The sequence below is a fragment of the Chlorocebus sabaeus genome, chromosome 13 (genome assembly GCF_047675955.1).
Source record: "Chlorocebus sabaeus isolate Y175 chromosome 13, mChlSab1.0.hap1, whole genome shotgun sequence".
NCBI classification, from domain to species: Eukaryota; Metazoa; Chordata; class Mammalia; order Primates; family Cercopithecidae; genus Chlorocebus; species Chlorocebus sabaeus.
The window spans coordinates 20,680,369-20,698,373 of record NC_132916.1 but is presented as its reverse complement, the minus strand read 5'-3'; the positions used below and the strand labels follow the sequence as shown (position 1 = coordinate 20,698,373).

Genomic DNA, 18,005 nt, shown 5'->3' with positions numbered 1-18,005 from the left:
ATTTTCATCCAGCATTTGGATGGTTTCATTTTTGCTAGTTCAGATTTTGTAGGCTAATGTAGAGCGAAAGAGAAATCTCTCATCAACATTGAAAAGCATCCTGTACTGTACTGGAATATTTCACGGCCAACTTTTTGCTATGACAGTGAATAGCCCAGTCAGCAGTCTAGTATCTCCATACTCTCTGGAACATGTTTGGGGCCTGAAACTGACTCTGGGATTGCTGGTTAGTGGGATGAGCACAGCGTCCACTATCCTAGATACTGCCTGAGTAGACATCGAAGAAGTGATTCAATCTGGATTCCTACCCACAATGGAAGAAGTCTCTGATATTTCATTTCCTATCCACCAATTAGTAGAGACAGATGAAAACCATTTGTCAGTAGGAAGGGTGTGCAGGGGTAGACCGTTGTTCTCTTGATTGTGTCAGATATATAAAAGCTTTCACAGGTTTGTTCAGCATCTCTGAACTGCTCATGACATTTGCCCAAGAATTAGGTACATTTTGTTTATATATTCTCCTTCTGATTTTTTGTCTATGGGGGAATAGCATTACTTTTAAAAACAGAAATGTATCTGTGGTGAGGATTTCTTCTACTAGAAGTGAGCATGGTCAGGGCTAAAGAATGATGAGAAAAGCCACTGCCAAGCGTGGAGTGGGCTGGGGATAAACCAGAAAGTATCACATTCTGGAAGCAGGGATAGAGGCAGGAATACCTGCCGGCCCCCAGGGCATCAGGACAGTGGTGAAGACTGACAGCCAGGCTGCTTGTAAATTAAGAGTGATCTTTAAAGTCTCTGTCTCCAAAAGATATCTAGCAGCATCCCTGGGTGTATTACTAAACATAACATGGCAGAAGAATGAAATCCCATTAATTCTCTACTGGGTTACAAACCAAAATTCCAAAGCCAATAAGGTTCTTTGAAAATAGATATCTTTATTTAACTATAAGTACAGTCTAATAAATTACTAAATAAAATAATCATGAATGTAATACATTTTCATATTAAATACTTAAAAATTTCTACAACAGACGCTGTGGTTCAGGTCTGTAATCCCAGAGCAATTGGGAGGCAAAGATAAAAGGATTGCTTGAGGCCAGGAGTTGAAGACCAGCCTGGGCAATGTAGGAAGACCCAATCTCTACCTAAAAATAAAACAATTGCTAGGCATGGTGGCATGCGCCTGTAGTCCCAGCTATTCTAGAGGCTGAGTCTAGAGGATCACTTGAGCCCAGGAGTTAGAGATTACAGTGAGTGATGACTATGCCATTTCACTCCAATATGGTTGACAGAATGAGAAAATGTAAAAAAAAAAAAAAAAAAAAAAAAAACAATAAAAGGATTTTATTGTTAATAAATAAAATAACAATAACAGGGATTAATACCATTAACAATAACAATAAAATAACAATAAAAAGGATTAATACCATTATTAACCATAACAATAAAAAGGATTAATACCATTCTTGGTCAGTGCATGGAAAGGATCCCTGAGGCCTGAAGTCCACCATGCTATTTTACTAGCAATACCGTTTAGAAGAATAAGGTCATGCTTCAGAGAAGTGTCTGCTTTTCCACAATCAAAGAAGTAGAAATAAAATGCTTTTGCTGAGATTTCTTGTTCAGTTAAAACTTGTACAGGAATTCCATCCATTAGCACCAAAAGAAAATGGCAGAAGATATTAAGAAAAATGGCTGCTAGGATCATCAGCAAAGGTAACGAGTGGCATGAGATGTTGAGTCTACAATGTCCTCATCATCTGCTGGGGGCCGGTGGGCTTGCTAAGGCTTGAATTCCTGGTTGTCCAGTAAGGCACAGTGGTAAGTAGACAGGCGCCTTCTCTGAAGGGAGAGTGGGAACCAGACGAGGCTAACAAAGGCTTCCTGGTATCATCTTCCACCTTGGGAAAGATGAAGTGTTGGTTTAAGTGGCTGAGAAAAACCTGTGTCTATTCTCCTGGGTGATCCCTCCCATACCCTCCCCATTTCAGAGCTTCTCCCCCAAATAAGGAACATGTTTTTCCCTCCAACCCTACTCCTGGTTGTGCAGCCTGTCCCAACCTCCTCCCTCCTTCACCACAACACAGAGCCAGCCCAGGTCCTGTTACAGCCCTCAGGGGCTCAGAACTGAGGCTGGTAATGAGGGGTCTGCACCCTCACTCAGGGCCTGATCCTCTCTCTCATAGAAGAGTATAGAGGACCTGGGGGAGCTCTCTCCAAAGAGAGGTCTCTGGATCCATGTTCCCTGGCCTTGGGTGGGCTTGCAGGCAAACCTCCTTCTTTCCCCTTCGCTCTCAGCCTCTCCTCACCCTGGGAGCTGCACCCATAGCTCTGAATGGGACTGCCCCTGTCCCACCCCATTCATTCCCAGCCAAGCTCAGAGGCAACCATGGACCTCTAGCAGCAGCTCAGCTCCCCTGCCTGAGTCCACTCTGCTCCAGGCAGGGCCATCAGCTGGCTCAGGATCTGGAGTGTGCAGGAGGCAGAATGGCAGGGGCATCACCCCAGGGCCCGGCCAGGAATCCCATGGGTCCAAGGGGCTTGGCCATTTCCTAAACCTCATCCTGTACATGCTCTACTCTTCACCTTCCACCTTAACTGCTGGGACTCAAGGTGCTTTCTCTGGGAATGCAGCCTTAGGAACTGGGAGGAACTGGGTGGGCCAAGGCCCTCACAGCCCCCTCGTCCTGGAATTCCCCCAGGTCTCTCTCTTCTTAGCCTCTTCCAGGGACGCCCCTTCCCTTGACATCCTAGGTGAAGCGGCTATGCTGCTCCTCTCCTATTGGCGGACTGGAATTCCCCCAGGTCTGGAATTCCCCCAGGTCTCTCTCTTCTTAGCCTCTTCCAGGGACGCCCCTTCCCTTGACACCTCCTAGGTGAAGCGGCCATGCTGCTCCTCTCCTATTGTGCAGACTGCCCATGCCTGAGTTCCTACTGCCTGCAGGCCACACACCACTACCCTTCCCGAATAGAAACCTGCTCTGAAACAGGCCTGAATTGTCTAAACCCTCTTGAACTCAACAGGCCCTGAGCCTTGGTATAGGCCCCTCCCTTTCCCTCTGGCCCTGATGGTGAGAATCCATCAGAACCCAAAGTTGAGCTGCCCAGGTCACTGCCAACAGGCGACACCAGGTGTCATTCATCTGTCTCATGTCAGGATGAGAAGGTCCCAGCCATGGGGAGGGGTGGGGCTCTGGGAATTCTCCTTTCCCTTCCTCCCACCTCCCCTATCTGTCTCTTGTTCCCCTCACAGTTTTGCCTACAGTACCTGTCACTCTAAAGGACTCTCCTAAGATGCCAGGGAGGGTGAAGCAGAGGATGATGAGGAGGCTCCAGGGACTGAGGCTGGTGGCCATGGCTTTGGTCTGGGCTGTGCCTGGGGCCACGGTGGGTGGTGCTGAAATGGAAACACAGGAGTGACAGCCCTTGTCCACGCCACAAATCTGAGGAGATGCTTCCTCAGCTCCTGCTGCCCTAGGTCATCCTGGAAGGCAGAGGATTTGTCTCCCCTGCTGTGGGGCAGCCGCTGTGACAGTTCCTGGGGGTAGGAAGGGAGAGGGGGTGTCCCTGTCCTCAGGGAGCTCACATAGCTGCTGAGGAAATCAAGGTGACAGCACAGCCCACCCTCCTGCTCTGGTGGAAGAGGAGGTGATGCCCCAGGGTCGGGGACAGGAGAGTCTCGGGGCTGGCATTTGAGGTAGTTTTGATGGATTTCTAGAAAGAGACCAAGGGAGAGGAAAGGAAAAGTAATCCTAGGTGGAGGGAAATCTAAGGAGAAAGGCCCAGAAACACAATGACGCCTACAGTTTCGAGGCTGGCGAGAAATCCACAGTGAGTGGAGCAAAAGCAAGTGCAGTGAGGAAGAGGAGTCAGGAGGGAGAGAGAAGAGGAGGATGGGAGAGCCCAGGCACCCCAAGTAGGAGCCCCCCCATGAGGGGTTCACGTTCTTACACTCACTGACACACTCACACACACACATAGACTCACACCCACTCACACCCATACACCCACACCCACCATACTCAGACACTCACAGACAAGGGTGTAACTCGATGGCATCTCCAGGGTGCTCCCAGTGCTCCCCTGTCAGTTACCTGTGAGTTCCAGCCTCTTCTTCCTGTGCATCAGGAAGTCCCTAAGCCAGGTTTTGCAGTCTCCCATTGAGACCTTCTGGAAGAACATGGTTAGTTTGCTGTCCTCCCACTTCTCTTTCATCCGCCTGGCTCCAGCCTGAACCACTGTCCACTTTCTGTTGTTTGAGTCAAAGAGGAGGAACTTCTGTCCATTGAAGCTGAACTGCCAAGATCCACGGATGGGTCCGTTGACTTCACACTCACAAGACATCCTGGCCTGCAGCGTGAGGGGTCCTGCCCCAATCAGAAAGAGATCAGCTCTGGTCTTTACACATTCTCTTCCCTGTCCCACATCCTCCTATGCTGAGACCCTTCTCATCTGGTTCTGTTTTCTCCTCCAAGTCCTGCCCTTGCTGCTGGGCTTCATGGAGGTCCCACGTCTAATTTTTTCCCCACACAAAGTGCAGCCCCTGAGCCCACACTCTGCTCCCTTCTGTCCTTGGTCTCCTCCACTCACCGCTGGGTGTGAAATCCTCCAGCTCAGTGTCAGCCAGTTCCATTCTGAGCCTCCGCCCTGCCTCTTTCAGTATTTCCAATTGTTTTCCCCAGGCATCTGTGACATCCAGCTGCTCTTCTAGGTGACCCATAGATAAGACCTTGTCACTGCCACAGTCATAGGAGAGGAAATTCTTCTGATCAGCCTGGCCCTGGACCTCACACCACTGTTGCCCACGAGTGATGTTGAAGTTATACCAGAGAGAGTGAGCATCTATGGAAAAAAAGAAAAAACACCGGAGAGTGTTGGTGCGGGGGAACGACCCCAAACACTGGGACAGCAAGAGGGTTTCCTGAAGGGCTGGGGTGGCAGAGCATGAATTTCTCTTCCTCGACGGTGGTCTCTGCCTGTGGAGGAACCATGAGTCACCAACATGTCCATCTCCCCACTCTGCCCAGACCTATACTCACATCCGTCAGCACAGCACCCTGCCAGGGAGGTGGCAGGCCTGCTACAGGAGGAAGGACTTAGATGGCAGGATCTTCAGCAGCAGCCCAGGTGGACTGCAGGAGGCGGGAGGGTGTGGGAAGGCACCCTGAGGATGTTGGAGCATGGTGCAGTGGGTACGATGTAGTCAACATTGGATAAGGGTGAGTTCATTTATTATGGGTAACAAGACATAGTAAGTTCCCTGGAATGTGATCATCTGCTAGGAGGTTGCCCTTGGAACCTTGGAGAAAGGAATGACCCACACCACATGAAACAGAAAACCCAGGTCTTACATGGCAGGTTGTAGAGGAAGGAACAAAAGACTAAGAGAAGTGCCCATGCCACAGTGACTGCAGTATGGAATCCAGAACAATGTCCACCCTCTGTGCTCAAGGGAAGCCTGGAAGACTCCTGTTTACCCAGCATATAAAGAAGGCCCCAGGAGAAGGCAGCAGACTGTCAGGAAGCTCAGGGATGCCTGTTGCTGAAGGCCAGGGTCAGGGGTAGGAGATGCTGTTCCTGAAATGGGCTCCCGGTAGTAATGGGGGTGGAAAATCCTGAAATAACAGATCTCAAGAGGAGGCTATCAACTGTCAGCAGGAAGGAGGGTGCAATGATGGAAATAATTAGAGAAGTAACAATGCCAGCTGGGGACCTCAGTCTTACAAAGCTATGCCCCATAGAACAAAAGGGTCCAAGATCCAAAAGAGATGGAGACTCCACCCGGATACTACTAGATTTAAATAATTACCACAAAGACAAAATGCAAGGATGGATGACCAGGAGGCTGAAAGTTGCCACCCCAGGAAATAACTGAGCTCCTTTGCCCAGCCTTGAGAACTGAGCCACATCTCAGATGCAGAGTCCCTTACTAGAAGGAGAGCCCAGAGCCCCTGGTGAGCCCCTTCAACCCCACAGTAACTGCAATGACTCCTTCAGACTCCCCCACAGAGCAAGAAGGACATTCACTCTGGTAACTGTACACCATGAAACAGCAAATACCCAGACACTCCTAGTGGACACAGTGTGCGATCTGAGCTCTTCCCTGAGATGTGAAGCATTAACTTGCTCCCCTCTTACTCATGAGGTGCATTTGGAGCAAAGTAACAGATGGACGCCTGTGTCAGGTCCAGCTTAGAGGGATGTGCTGGGTTCATAGACCCATTCGATGGTAATTTCACATTTCCTGGATTTCTACCGGGAATGGTTAGTGTTTGTAGTTAATGTAGTAACTATTATAGGTTGTGCTGGTCATATGACATCCCCTGTCACTACTGAATGCTGCTCTGGTAGCTGGGATGCAGCCATACACACTCTCATGAGGAGTGTTGCTGGACCTGCCACTATGGCTATTTGACCCTGGACTCCCTAAGATCCCAGAGGCATGTGTGGTTGGAAAAGGTGCTATGTGGATTTCATGGCTATTCCCAACCACGGAATCACAACAGGGTCCCCTACTGCTCAGAAGCAAGGCTGTGCCACTCACAGCAATTAAATCCCCTCCCTTAAAAGTGGCTCCAGTTGTGGTCCTGGGCCCTGGTGGAGATGGGCCTCCAGCTATGGGAGGGCAGTGACCATACAGCCTCAGAGCTGCCCATCACACGGTGTGCTCCTCACCCTTTAGGTCATTAGGAAGGTAGGCCCAGCAGTGAGAAGATGCAGGTGGGTCTCCTGGGATGGGCCGGAGCAGGGCCACAGGGAACCAAGAAGCTGCACAAGCAGTTAGCCCCGATCCCCAGGACACCACATGGGTGTACCCCTCACCCTCAGCTCACACCTGAGGCTTCAGGGAGGGTCCCTGATCGCCCCAAGGGACCGATGATGCCACTCAGCAGCAAGGCAGGGGAGCATTGGCCCCGAACCATAGAACCTCCACTCACATCCATCACATCCACACCACCCAGAAGCCACAGGCAGGGTCGGACACACCTGTGACTCTTCAACTTACACCACTTGGAGATGACACCCCAGGGGATGGGGCAGCAATTGCCAGGACACAGCATGTGCCTTCACCTGGGGTCAGCAACCTAGGATGGTGTCCACATCTGGTCTCCCTTTTATTTGCAAGTTGCCATTGCCTGCTGTTCCTCTACAAAGGGACAGGACTTGACACACAGAGTACCCATGGCCAGCAAGGACCAAAGTGCCTTCAGCTTTTCCTTTCTAGAAAGGGTTTGCTGATACCTGTCTGCTTAGTGACTACTCTATATGACGCTGGCTCCCCAGTAGGAAGAACAGGTGGGTCTGGGATCCAAGGGCAGTAGTGGGTGCCTCTACCCACGGGCGCTCCCAGGGTCATCCTGGGGGACATGGTACTTCCCATCCCCCCTGCATTAGGTTTTGTGGAAAGCATGGGGTGTGTTTGCTGGGGTGTGTCCGCTGGGGTGTGTGATCAGGCAAAGGGAGTGAAGGTGTTATTTGGTGGAGGAGGTGCTAAGGGCCCCTTCTTGAATGGGGAGGTGAGGGAGGCCTGTGGGGTGACAGGGCTGGGCTGAGATGGGGAGTGAAAGGATGCGTCCTGAGTAGTGGAAGTGAATAGTGAGGGGAGGAGTAGGAAGTGTCTGCTGAGCCACTGGGGGCAGTTGAGTGTCTGCAGCAAAGCGCAGGGGGAAGTTCCAGGGCATGGAGCCCTGGGGATGCTGGAGGGTTTGTGTGGTAGAGAGCCGGCGAGAGCAGAGCAGACCTGTGGCTGATTGGGGTGTCAGTGATCGTATCTCTGTGGAACCCCCCTTCACCCCTGTCTTGACCCCAGCTCGGGTTCCAGGGGCTCTGGTTTCTCCTTCCCGAGGGCGAGTGGAGCTGCGGGGCTCCACCAAGGGATCCCCTCCCCACCTAGCCCTCTGCAGCTTTTTGGCTCCTCTACCCTCCTGCGGTTCCTTTTTCGCCTTCTTTGACCCCCCGCCTGCCCTGCGGGGCAAGCAGCAGCCTTAGGAAGCGGACCTGGCGAAAAAGAGCAGCGAATGGGAACTGAGCGAGGGGGCAGTCCGGGGAGATCGCGCCGATCCTTCTAGAAGCCTTCCCTCCTCTGAAACGCGCTGCAGTCCACAGCCCCCCAGGTTTCGCCCCTGCCCCGATGAAGCTCCATCCCCAAACTCACCGGCCCGCCCCGTCCCGGACCAGTCGGATAGCAGGTACAGAGTCAAGAGGCACAGAAGGATCGCAGGGCTGGCGGCCACTGCCATCGTAGACCTGGAGCGCAGCTGACTGGAGGAGCGGTCAATGTGGGGACCGGCGAATGAATCACTTCCACCCTCCCATGCCTGCTAGTGGTAGAGTATGCTCCGGCCCGCCCCGCCCCTCTCCGTCCCGTCCCGCCCACGGCGCCGGCTCCAGTACCCCCCCAGCGCAGGGATCCCCGGGAGCCTACGCCTGCCCAAGTTTGGAGGGCTGCTCCGCCCTATCCCGCCCAGTCTCGCCCTTCCCCGCCCCACCCCGGGCTGGGACCCAGGGAGCCTAAGCCTGCTCTTGTTTGGGGATGCTCCGCCCCATGCCGCCCCGGGCTCGTGGCCTGACAGCGGCCCCCTCTAGCCAACACTTACCCTCCACCCCGGGCGCCGCGCGGGCCAGGACACGGTTCCTTCTTGACCGCCTCATTTAATTTTTTAGCACAGCATTTATTATTACCCCAGTGTAAGCACTGATGCACAGGAAAGCGATGAAACTTGCACAGGGATATTCAGTGGCGGCCGCGTCACCGCCTCTGTCAGCGACACCCGCCGTCCTTCAGCCTGCGCCCAGAGTCCCCGCCCCGCTCCGTCCAGGGCGCAGCTGCTTCCCAGTCCGGAGTGGACCTTCTTTGCCTCTCCACTAAAAGCTGAGGCGGTCTTTGAGTATATTCTACATGCCTTTATGACTTCTGGAAAAAAAGGAAAGAAAAGAAAGTCCTAGTGGCCGACAGTGATCAGTCATCATGTAATCAATTGTGTTTCCATGGAGAGCAGAAGCCGAGGGAGGGGTCTACGCATGCGTGGGGCTCACTTAGCTGCACACTCACCTGTGGCCAACTACACCCAAATCCGTGGGCCTAGGGCGGGTTTCCTATTTCAGTTGTGAGGTCTCCCGCTCTCCCTGAAGTCAGCAAATGCCAGGCCCACCCTGAGGACAGCTGGAGCTCTGAGCCCAGGCCGTGGCCTCTTCATGGCCCTGGGGGTGCTGTGAGGGGGTGGAAGTGAAAGCAAGACCCACTATCAGGACTCAGGCGTGTTTTTCAGACCCACAGAGGATGATTTTTCTCTCCATCACCTGGTGAGCCTGACATGATTTAAGGATGGTTGGAGGCTGAGTGAACCAGTGAATGAATGAGAGAGTTGTGGGAGTGAATGGGGCTCAGAGGAACAGCACAGGTGCAGAGGGGAGCTGGAGCGGAGGTTGTAACCCCCAGGGGCCTGAAGGTGGCAGCATGGAGGTTGGTAATTTTTTTTTTATTTTTTATTTTTTATTTTTTGCCTTTTTTCCTTTTTTAGTTGTTGGGTTTTGTTTGTTGTTTTCTTGGTTGGTTGGTTGTTTGTGAGACAGAGTCTCACTCTGTAGCCCAGACTGGAGTGCAGTGGGACGATCTCAGCTCACTACAATCTCTGCCACCCGGGTTCAAGCGATTCTCCTCCCTCAGCCTCCCGAGTAGCTGGAATTAGAGGCGCCTACCACCACCTCCTGCTAACTTTTGCAATTTTAGTAGAGACAGGGTCTCACCATGTTGGCCATGCTGGTGTCGAACTCCAGGCCTGAGGTGATCTGCCTGCCTCGGCCTCCCAAAGCGTTGGGATTACAGGCGTGAGCCACTGCGCCTGGCACCAACTTGGAAATTTCAGTCTCCACCTGGTGTCCACAAAGATTTTCCAAGGAAGAGTAACTTTGGTTTTCAACCAGTCTGGGAGTGCTTCATCAGGATAGAATCTTCTAGAAAACATAGTGTGACGACGGACAGCAAACTGCTGTCTTCAGCTGGTTTGATTGAGCCTAGAGTGCACCAGGGCCAGGAAAATCTTGTCTTTTTTCTTGCTTTTTTTTTTTTTTTTTTTTTTTTTTGAGACGTTGTCTCATACTGTTGCCCGGGCTGGTGTGCAGTGGCGTGATCTAGGCTTGCTGCAACCTCCGCCTGCCAGGTTCAAGCGATTCTCCTGCCTCAGCCTCCTGAGTAGCTAGGATTACAGGCACCTCCCACCATGCCTGGCTAGTTTTTTTGTATTTTTAGTTGAGATGGGGTTTCACTATGTTGGCCAGGCTGGTCTCGTGATCCCCTCCATACCTGTGTTCCATTTAGTATACTGAGGTTTTCTTTGGTTGGTTTGAAAGCTATACATTCTAGTTTTCTTCTCAGGGTGGCTGTCCTTAACCTATGACTCATACCAATATGTATCACATTTATTGGTATTAATGGTTTCATTTTATTCCTAATTTTAGAAGTATCAGCATATTTTCCTATTCCTTTTGCGTGCCACCTCCAACCCCATTTTCCTGATATCTTTCCTAGCTGTAATTCTCGGTTATTCTTAGCTACACTTCTTTCTGTAATTCTAACTTCACATTTCCCTTGTTGTGAGATAACAGTAATCTGGAACAGATTCTTTGGTCACTTGTCCTTCTCGGTTCTCTTGTCACATCTCCTGTGTTTCTCTTGCTATTGAGGTACCTTCCTCTAAACTATTTCCAACTTGGTTTTTAGGAGGCAAATATCCTTCAGGTTTTCTATGTTTCGAATATTTCTAAAACACTATGGTGGGCAGGACTTGGTAGCTGCCCCTTCAAGTTTCCTGTACCTTTTCTAGAACGATATGTTCTAGAAAACACTGATGATATGGCAACTAGCTGCTGTCTTAGCCTGTTTGTTTAAGCCTGGAGCACACCAAGGGCAGGAAAATCCAGTATTTTAAGCAAAGAAAGAATGTGTGGGAAAGTGGGAATGGAAATGGGAAAGGAAAGGGGGCCAGGAAGAAGGGGATGGAGAGAATAAGGGGTGAGGGGCCTAGAGAAACCAGCTGCTCCTAGTCTAGGCACCACTAGTCTAGGTACTGTGAGTCTAGGAACCGCTAGTCTAGGCTCTGCATAGTCATAATTAAAGCTACTAATCAGTTGACCTTAAAATAGATTTTCCTGGGTTCTCTGAGTGGGCCCAGTGCCATCACATGAGCTCTAAAAAGCAGAAAATTTTCTCAGGCTGGAGCCAAGAAAGATGTGTCCAATGTCAGAGAGATTCTAAGCATGAGAAGGATTCCATGCACTGTTGCTGGCTCTGAGATGTGGGGACCATGAGCAATACTGGAGAGGGGCCTCTAGGAGTTAGGGAAGGGCTGCAGCTGACAGCCAGCAGGGAAGCTGGGACCTCAGTCCCACAGGTCCAAGGACTGGATTCTGCCAGCAACCTGAATGCACAAATGCTTCCTGGAACCTCCCAATCAGAGCCCAGCTGGTGGACACCTTGAACTTGACCTTGACCTTGAGGACTGGGAGCAGAGAAACCAATCAAGCCATCTCAGGCTTGTGACCTAGAGGACTGTGAAATAATAAAGATGTACTGATTTAAGCAGGTAAGTATGTGGGTGGCAATTTGTTATCACTGCAACAGAAAAGATACCTTCCTATTTAAATGAGAACTGGACTGGATATAAAATTCTAGGCTCAAGTTCTTTTCCTTCATATTTGAGAAAGAATACTCTGTTGTTATCTTGCAACCAGGGTTGTTGTTGTGTAGCCTGAGGGCCAAGTGTTTCCTTCTTCCCTCCATTGTTTCTCTGGGGTAATATGAGGGTGGGAGCCAGAAGCCTGAGCTTATTTCCTGTCTTCACCCAGTGGATTTGTACTATTCTAGGCTTTTAGTCACAGTCTCAAGGAGGTGGAGAATGGTTTCTACTTTAACCTACCTTTTCACAGATGCATTTGTAGATTGTACAAGCTTATTGTTTTTCTCTTATTCGACTAGTGCTAGTCTTCTCTCCTCCTATTTTATAAATATTAAACTTATTGAGATGTAATTTACAGACAATACTCCTTTGTGAACATAGGAGCTTAAAGTCTCTTATCTTTGGGAGCGTATTGAAATACATAGGCATTTGGCCATATTATAAGGCGTGTTCCCAGGCTATAAACGTTAAACAGATGAATGATACTACTTCAGTCATGAATTATCTTACCAATCTGTCAATTCTGTAGAAAATCATGTTTCTAGCAGTGCTTGCTTCAGGTTTGCAGAAGAGAAAAACAGCAATGTTTTCACTGAACATTGACTTTTAGACAAAATGAAGGCTAGAACTACATTACATTCATTTTTACTTCCTATCATTTCTATATTTTATAGATTTCATAAAATCGGCCCACAGTCTTAATTTATGATAATTGTAATAGATATCTTAGTAAAACACCCAGTCTCTTTCAGTTATTGGAAACACTTATAAATTCTAGGCTTTAACAATAAATAGCACATTGTAGAACAGCAGTGTCGTTTAAAAACTGAACTTACTTGAATTAATCAGACATGACAAGATATTTTATGACCCTAACAGAAGCTTAACGAACAATGTTGAATAGATTTCAATACTTTTTTATAATATATCTAAACTGTGTCAATTATGTTAACACTACCTTTGAGAAGAAATCATCAATTTTGGATTTAACATACAGGATGGCACCCTAGAAAATGTTAAAACATCAGGAGAATTGTACCTTTAAGAGTGGAAATGAGCAATGAAAATACACACTACCAGAGTCACCTCCTGGGACGCCTAGATATTTACTTGTGATTTGAGCATTTTTCTGCCTCGAAACAGCAAAACTGACAGTTTAGCTGTAACTGGCAGGCACCACATGACACAGCAACAACAGAGCAAGAAAACCAGGAATATCTTTTGCTCAAAATAAAGTTATTTCAAATCTTGTTTTAAAAGCTTTTTTGCTAAGGTGCCTCCTCTACCCAAGAAACTAACAAAGAACCACAGCAGCAACAATGATGCCCAGCGAGAGCAGCACTGCGCGTGTAAAATCCAGTAAAGCACTCTGCCCTGAGGATTCGTCACTGCAGCTGTCCTGAGGGCTAGAATGTTTTCTACCTGACTGCTCCGGGAATGTGCAAGCCAAAAAATGAACAAAAATGATCCCTGGCTTGTGGAGATCCACAGGCGTTGAACAGAATCCAACATAATATCTCTGCAGAACACAACCTCACGTAGGCAGCAGAGGCTTCCTGCAGTAAAAAAGCCATGCCACAAAAATGCTCAGAAACCTATAGAATATATCAAGAGTCAAATCACAGTAAGTGAGTGAGCCAATCCCACAGAGTACGTTCGGCCCTGAAGAACTACAGATATTAGAACTAAAAAGAAAATAGTAAAATATGTATCCTTAAATCATTAAAGACATAAAAGAAAAAAACCCACTGCAACCATTGAGACATTGTCAAAAAGACTAGTTATATCTGAAATAGAAAGAACCAAGCAGCACTTACAGCAATGAAAAATATGTTAATTAAAATTTGAAACTCAACACACTGAGAAGCAGCATATTAAATATAAGATGAAGTCACTGACCTGGATGGATCTGAAGAAATCATTCAAAATTTGGTAGAGAGAGAGTTTCATGCTGAAACTGCAAGAGAGAAGTATAAAGATATGGATGTACAAGGAAAAGGGCCAACCTGCCTCTAATTGGACTTCCAAAAGCAGAGAAGAAAATGAGGGAGAGGAAATTTTCAAAGAGCTAATGGCTAAGAACTTTTTCAGATTTTATGAAAGACATAGATTCTCAATTTTAGGAAACATAACCAATCTCAATTAGAATAAATAAAAATAAATTAACTCCTAGGTGCATTGTGATGAAATTGGAGAATATCTTAAATGTTGTCTTCAAGAAAAGTATGTTTGAAGAGAACAACTTAAAAGGGAAAAATTTAAAAGCAATTATTGATAAAATATAATCAATAGGAAAGACAATCAATTTGACAACAGCCTCCTAGCCAGTTTTTAAAATTCGCAGCCATTGTCTCTCAAAATATGCCTTCTGTGTTGTTTTACCTGTCCTTTTAGGATTCCAATTAAATGTGGGGTGAACCTTTCTACAGTGTCTGCCACAGCAGCTGTGGCTTCTGAATTTTACTGTCTCTTCTAAATTTTTCCACTCTTCAGTCTTCCTGTACTGCATTCCAAATGATTTCTCTTTCTTGACCTACCTTCCAGCTTACACTTCTCTCTTCAGCTCTAATTTGCTATTAAAGCCATCTGTTGAGTTCTTCATTCCAGTTAGTTTTATACTTATAGATTATTCCATAGTGCATATATCTTACATTTGAAGTAATGAATTTTTTTCTGTTGTTTTTTCATTTTTTAAGTTATTAAATCATAGTAAGCATAGTTATTTTTAAATCCCTGCCTGATAATTCTAATTTTTTTTTTTTTTTTTTTTTGAAACAGAGTCTTGCTCTGTCTTCTGGGCTGAAGTGCAGTGGTGTCATCTCGGCTGACTGCAACCTCCACTTCCTGAGTTCAATTGATTCTTGTGCTTTAGCCTCCTGAGTAGCTGGGACTATAGACAGGCCCAATTAAGGAAGGAGACCACTCCTACTCCCCACACCTTGCCTAGTTCACAAGACAGGAGGAGAGAGAAAGCAAAAAGTTAGAAAGAAACCAAAGTAAGATAAATAGCCAGACAACCTCAGCACCACCACCCTGCCCTAGGAGTTAAAGAAATAATAATAATAACATCAATCCCTGACCTAAACTACTTGTGTTATCTGTAAATTCCAGACACTGTATGAAAAAAGCATTGTAAAACTTTTTGTTCTGTTAGCTGAGGCATGTAGCCCCCAGTCATGTTTCCCATGCTTGCTCGATTTATCACGACACTTTCACGTGGACCTCTTAAAGTTGTAAGCCTTTAAAAAGGCGAAGAACTTCTTTTGGGGGAAGCTGGGCTCTTAAGACGCGAGTCTGCCGACGCTCCCGGCGGAATAAAAAACCTCTTCCTTCTTTAATCCGGTGTCTGAGGAGTTTTGTCTGCAGCTCTCCTGCTACATTTCTTGGTTCCCTGACCGGGAAGCGAGGTGATTAACCAACTGTGGAAGCAGCCCCTTAGGCAGCTTATGCCTGCCCTGTAGAGCATCCCTGTGGGGGACGCTGGCCAGCTTGAGCGACGCGGATCCTGAGAGCGTTCTCAGGTAGGCATTTGCCCTGGTGGAACACCTCGTCAGAGCAGTGCACAGCAGGCCCCCACGGAGGATCAAGGCAGTGGCTGAACACCGGGAAGGAACTGGCACTTTAAGTCCGGACATCTGAAACTTGGTAAGACTGGTCTTTGGAACTTGCCCACTCCATTTGAGTGGAAGTGTGGCCTGATCACCCACGGCGTGCCTGTACCGGCACTTTGGTTTTTGTTTTTGACTTGACTTGCTTGACACTGTGGTTTTAGTTTTGATTTTGATTTAGTGTGAATTAGATGAGTGAGTGATCTTTTACCCTTTCCTTCTTACAGTGTGAATGTTGTTTTATCTTGAGAAAAAAATAGGTCAGACACAAAGTATGCCCACTCCAGTAGGAACTGTGTTAAAAAAAAATTCAAAAAGAAAAAAAGTCATCAAATCATCAAAAGTTACTCTGTTAAAATGCACGTTACAGAACCTTAAGAAAGGTTTTGCAGGAGATTATAGAGTTAAGTTAACCTCCTAGAGGTTAAGAACTCTGTGTGAATTAGAACTGCCCTCTTTTGGTGTTGGATGGCCCATGGAAGGAACTATAGACAGAGAACAACTGGCCATGTATTTAAGGTGGTGACAGGGGTCAGAGGACAGCCAGTGTACGTAGATCAAATTCCTTTATATTGACTCATGGTTAAATATAATATAGACAAAACCAGCATAAATTTAGCCCTGTTTAACAGCTTATTGCAAAAAAGCCAAAAGTAAAAGTAAGAGCAGCTTCACCAGCAGACACAGAGTTAAAAAAGGAGTCCCAGAAACAGCAGGAGAAGCCAGGTTTGCAGGAGTCACCAGAGATAATAGAAATTCTTTCTTCATATGTCCCAGCCCACTACCCCGCTTTACCAAGGCCAACAGCCCCCTCGGAAATGAGATTCAGAAGCTAACACACCCCAGGTCTCACCTCGAAGGGGAGGATTGGAGCCTCCAGAGGCCAAGGAAGGAAGTCAAGATAGTCAGGTGGGCCGTCTCAGATCTGGTCTTGCTGGAGCTATGTAAATGCCTCTCAGGGAGACGGAGGACCTGTCTATTATAATGACCAAGCCCACATCCGGGGGGTGGGGAGGGGAGGGAGGCAACAGACTTTCATCTATCAGCCGTTTCAACCATTGATCTACTAAACTGACAACACCCTGAACCCGCCACCTTGCTCCCGGCAGCTAGAGCCCTGTCAAGCATAACTGTGTAGAGGTGTTGGACTCAAGTTTACTCTAGCAGACCTGACCTCTGGGACCAGCCTTGGGCATCAGTAAACTAGGAGCTATACGTGGATAGGAAGAGCTTCATCAACCCACAAGGAGACAGAAGTGCAGAATATGTGGTGGTAACCCTGGACACTGTCATTAAGCTGAGCTCATTGCTTTAATTCGGGCCTTAGAATTAAATACCTCAGTAAAGGTAAGACTGTAAACATTTACCTGACTCTCGGTATGCCTGTTTAACCCTCCAAGTGCATGGAACATTATATAAAGAAAAGAGCCTGTTAAACTCCAGGAAAAAGGGGAAAAAAGACCCAGAGAATGCAACTCAGCTTCAGCGTTTGCAGAGGTACTGAGAAGCACTTCTGCAGAGGCTAAAACTTGGTAGAAAAAAGCAAGTCATTTAAAAAAGATTTCAGGAATGCTTCAAGGAGCTGACAAGAGCCTAAGTCACTTTTATAAGAGACTATAAAGCATTCTGGTTTTACACCCCATTTAACCCTGAGGCTGCTGAAAATTAGTATATAGTGAATACTTCATTTGAAAAGCAAGCCCAGGGTAACATCAAGCAGAAGCTGCGGGCATGAATACCACCTAGTCTATAAAAGCGGCCACCAAGGTGTATGTTAACTGTGACCAAGGGACAAAACTGGAAAAGAGCAAAAGAAAAAAAAAAGACTAAGAGTAAATGTAAAAAAGAGAATCAGAAGAAAACAGGAGAGACAGATAGCAGTGCACGGGGGCAGGGCCCGCGCCGTTGCCCGGCCCCACCAGCTGGCCTAAGAGCAGGAAAACTCAGTAAAAAAAAAAAAAAAAAAAAAGAAGACTTTAGAAAAAAAGCCAATCTATTAGCAACAGCTCTTATAAAAAAAAATTAGCAATATGAGAAGAGGTGGTCGTGCATATAAACGTGAAAAAAGTCAAGTTAGGCAAAGATTCAAGAGCCAGACAAGGCTAGAGAGAGATTAATGTGCGAAATGCAAAAAGAAAGGACACCAGAAGGTTAAATATTCAAAAGGCAATAAAGCAAATGGCCAAGGCCACAAGACAAAGAGGCCGTTGGCCAAGGGCTGCTGCACCTTGGAGGAACCAAATACTGATCTGATCAGGCTGACAGGAGCTAAAAAATGTAAAGACTAGGGCAGACTAGGGACCCTCCCATTAGGCTCCCAGGAGCCCATGGTCAATTAGAAGTCAAAAGCAGCAAGATTCTGCTGTATCTGGATTCCAATTTCTCACTGAAGGCTAAGCCACTAAATAGAGTTACAAATGGGGACAGTGTGGGGAGAAGAGCCCCTCCTCTAAGAAACTCAAACAGGAAAAAGAGCCATACCTTGTGAAAACCTGCTTACAGATTTTACAGACCTGCCCCGTGCTGGAGGCTATCGGTACAGGCTAGTGCTTGTTTGCACCTTTTCAAGGTAAGTTAAAGTTTTCCTCACCAGGACAGAAAAAGTACAAGAAGTGACTAAAGTACTGTTAAAAGACATTATCCCCAGGTTTAGACTACCTCTAACTTTAAAGTCAGACAATAGGCCAGCATTTGTAGCTGAAATAGTGCAAGATTTAAC

The 18,005-nt window shown here is 47.4% G+C and overlaps 1 protein-coding gene and 1 long non-coding RNA gene across 3 annotated transcripts; one reads left to right on the top strand and one right to left on the bottom strand.

Annotated features, from left to right (window-relative positions):
* Positions 1 to 1,363: 1,363 nt before the first annotated feature.
* ULBP3 (UL16 binding protein 3) lies at positions 1,364 to 8,709 on the bottom strand. 2 transcript variants are annotated; one of them, XM_038001110.2, is made up of 5 exons: positions 8,601 to 8,709; positions 4,594 to 4,845; positions 4,098 to 4,370; positions 3,272 to 3,400; positions 1,364 to 1,904 (listed from the first exon to the last, which is right to left on the bottom strand). In XM_038001110.2, the coding sequence occupies exons 1-5, from the start codon at positions 8,653 to 8,655 to the stop codon at positions 1,894 to 1,896; spliced, it is 720 nt and encodes a 239-aa protein (XP_037857038.1). In that variant the 5' UTR covers positions 8,656 to 8,709; the 3' UTR covers positions 1,364 to 1,893. The 2 variants fall into 2 exon arrangements, with proteins under 2 accessions (XP_037857038.1, XP_037857037.1); XM_038001109.2 differs by lacking the exon at positions 8,601 to 8,709 and adding an exon at positions 8,159 to 8,320 and having other exon boundaries at positions 1,365 to 1,904.
* A 456-nt stretch (positions 8,710 to 9,165) lies between these two features.
* On the top strand, positions 9,166 to 16,208 carry LOC140713148 (uncharacterized). Its single transcript, XR_012095014.1, has 3 exons — positions 9,166 to 9,306; positions 11,458 to 11,585; positions 14,457 to 16,208. It is a non-coding gene; the product is annotated as an uncharacterized lncRNA (long non-coding RNA).
* The last annotated feature ends 1,797 nt before the right edge of the window (positions 16,209 to 18,005 follow it).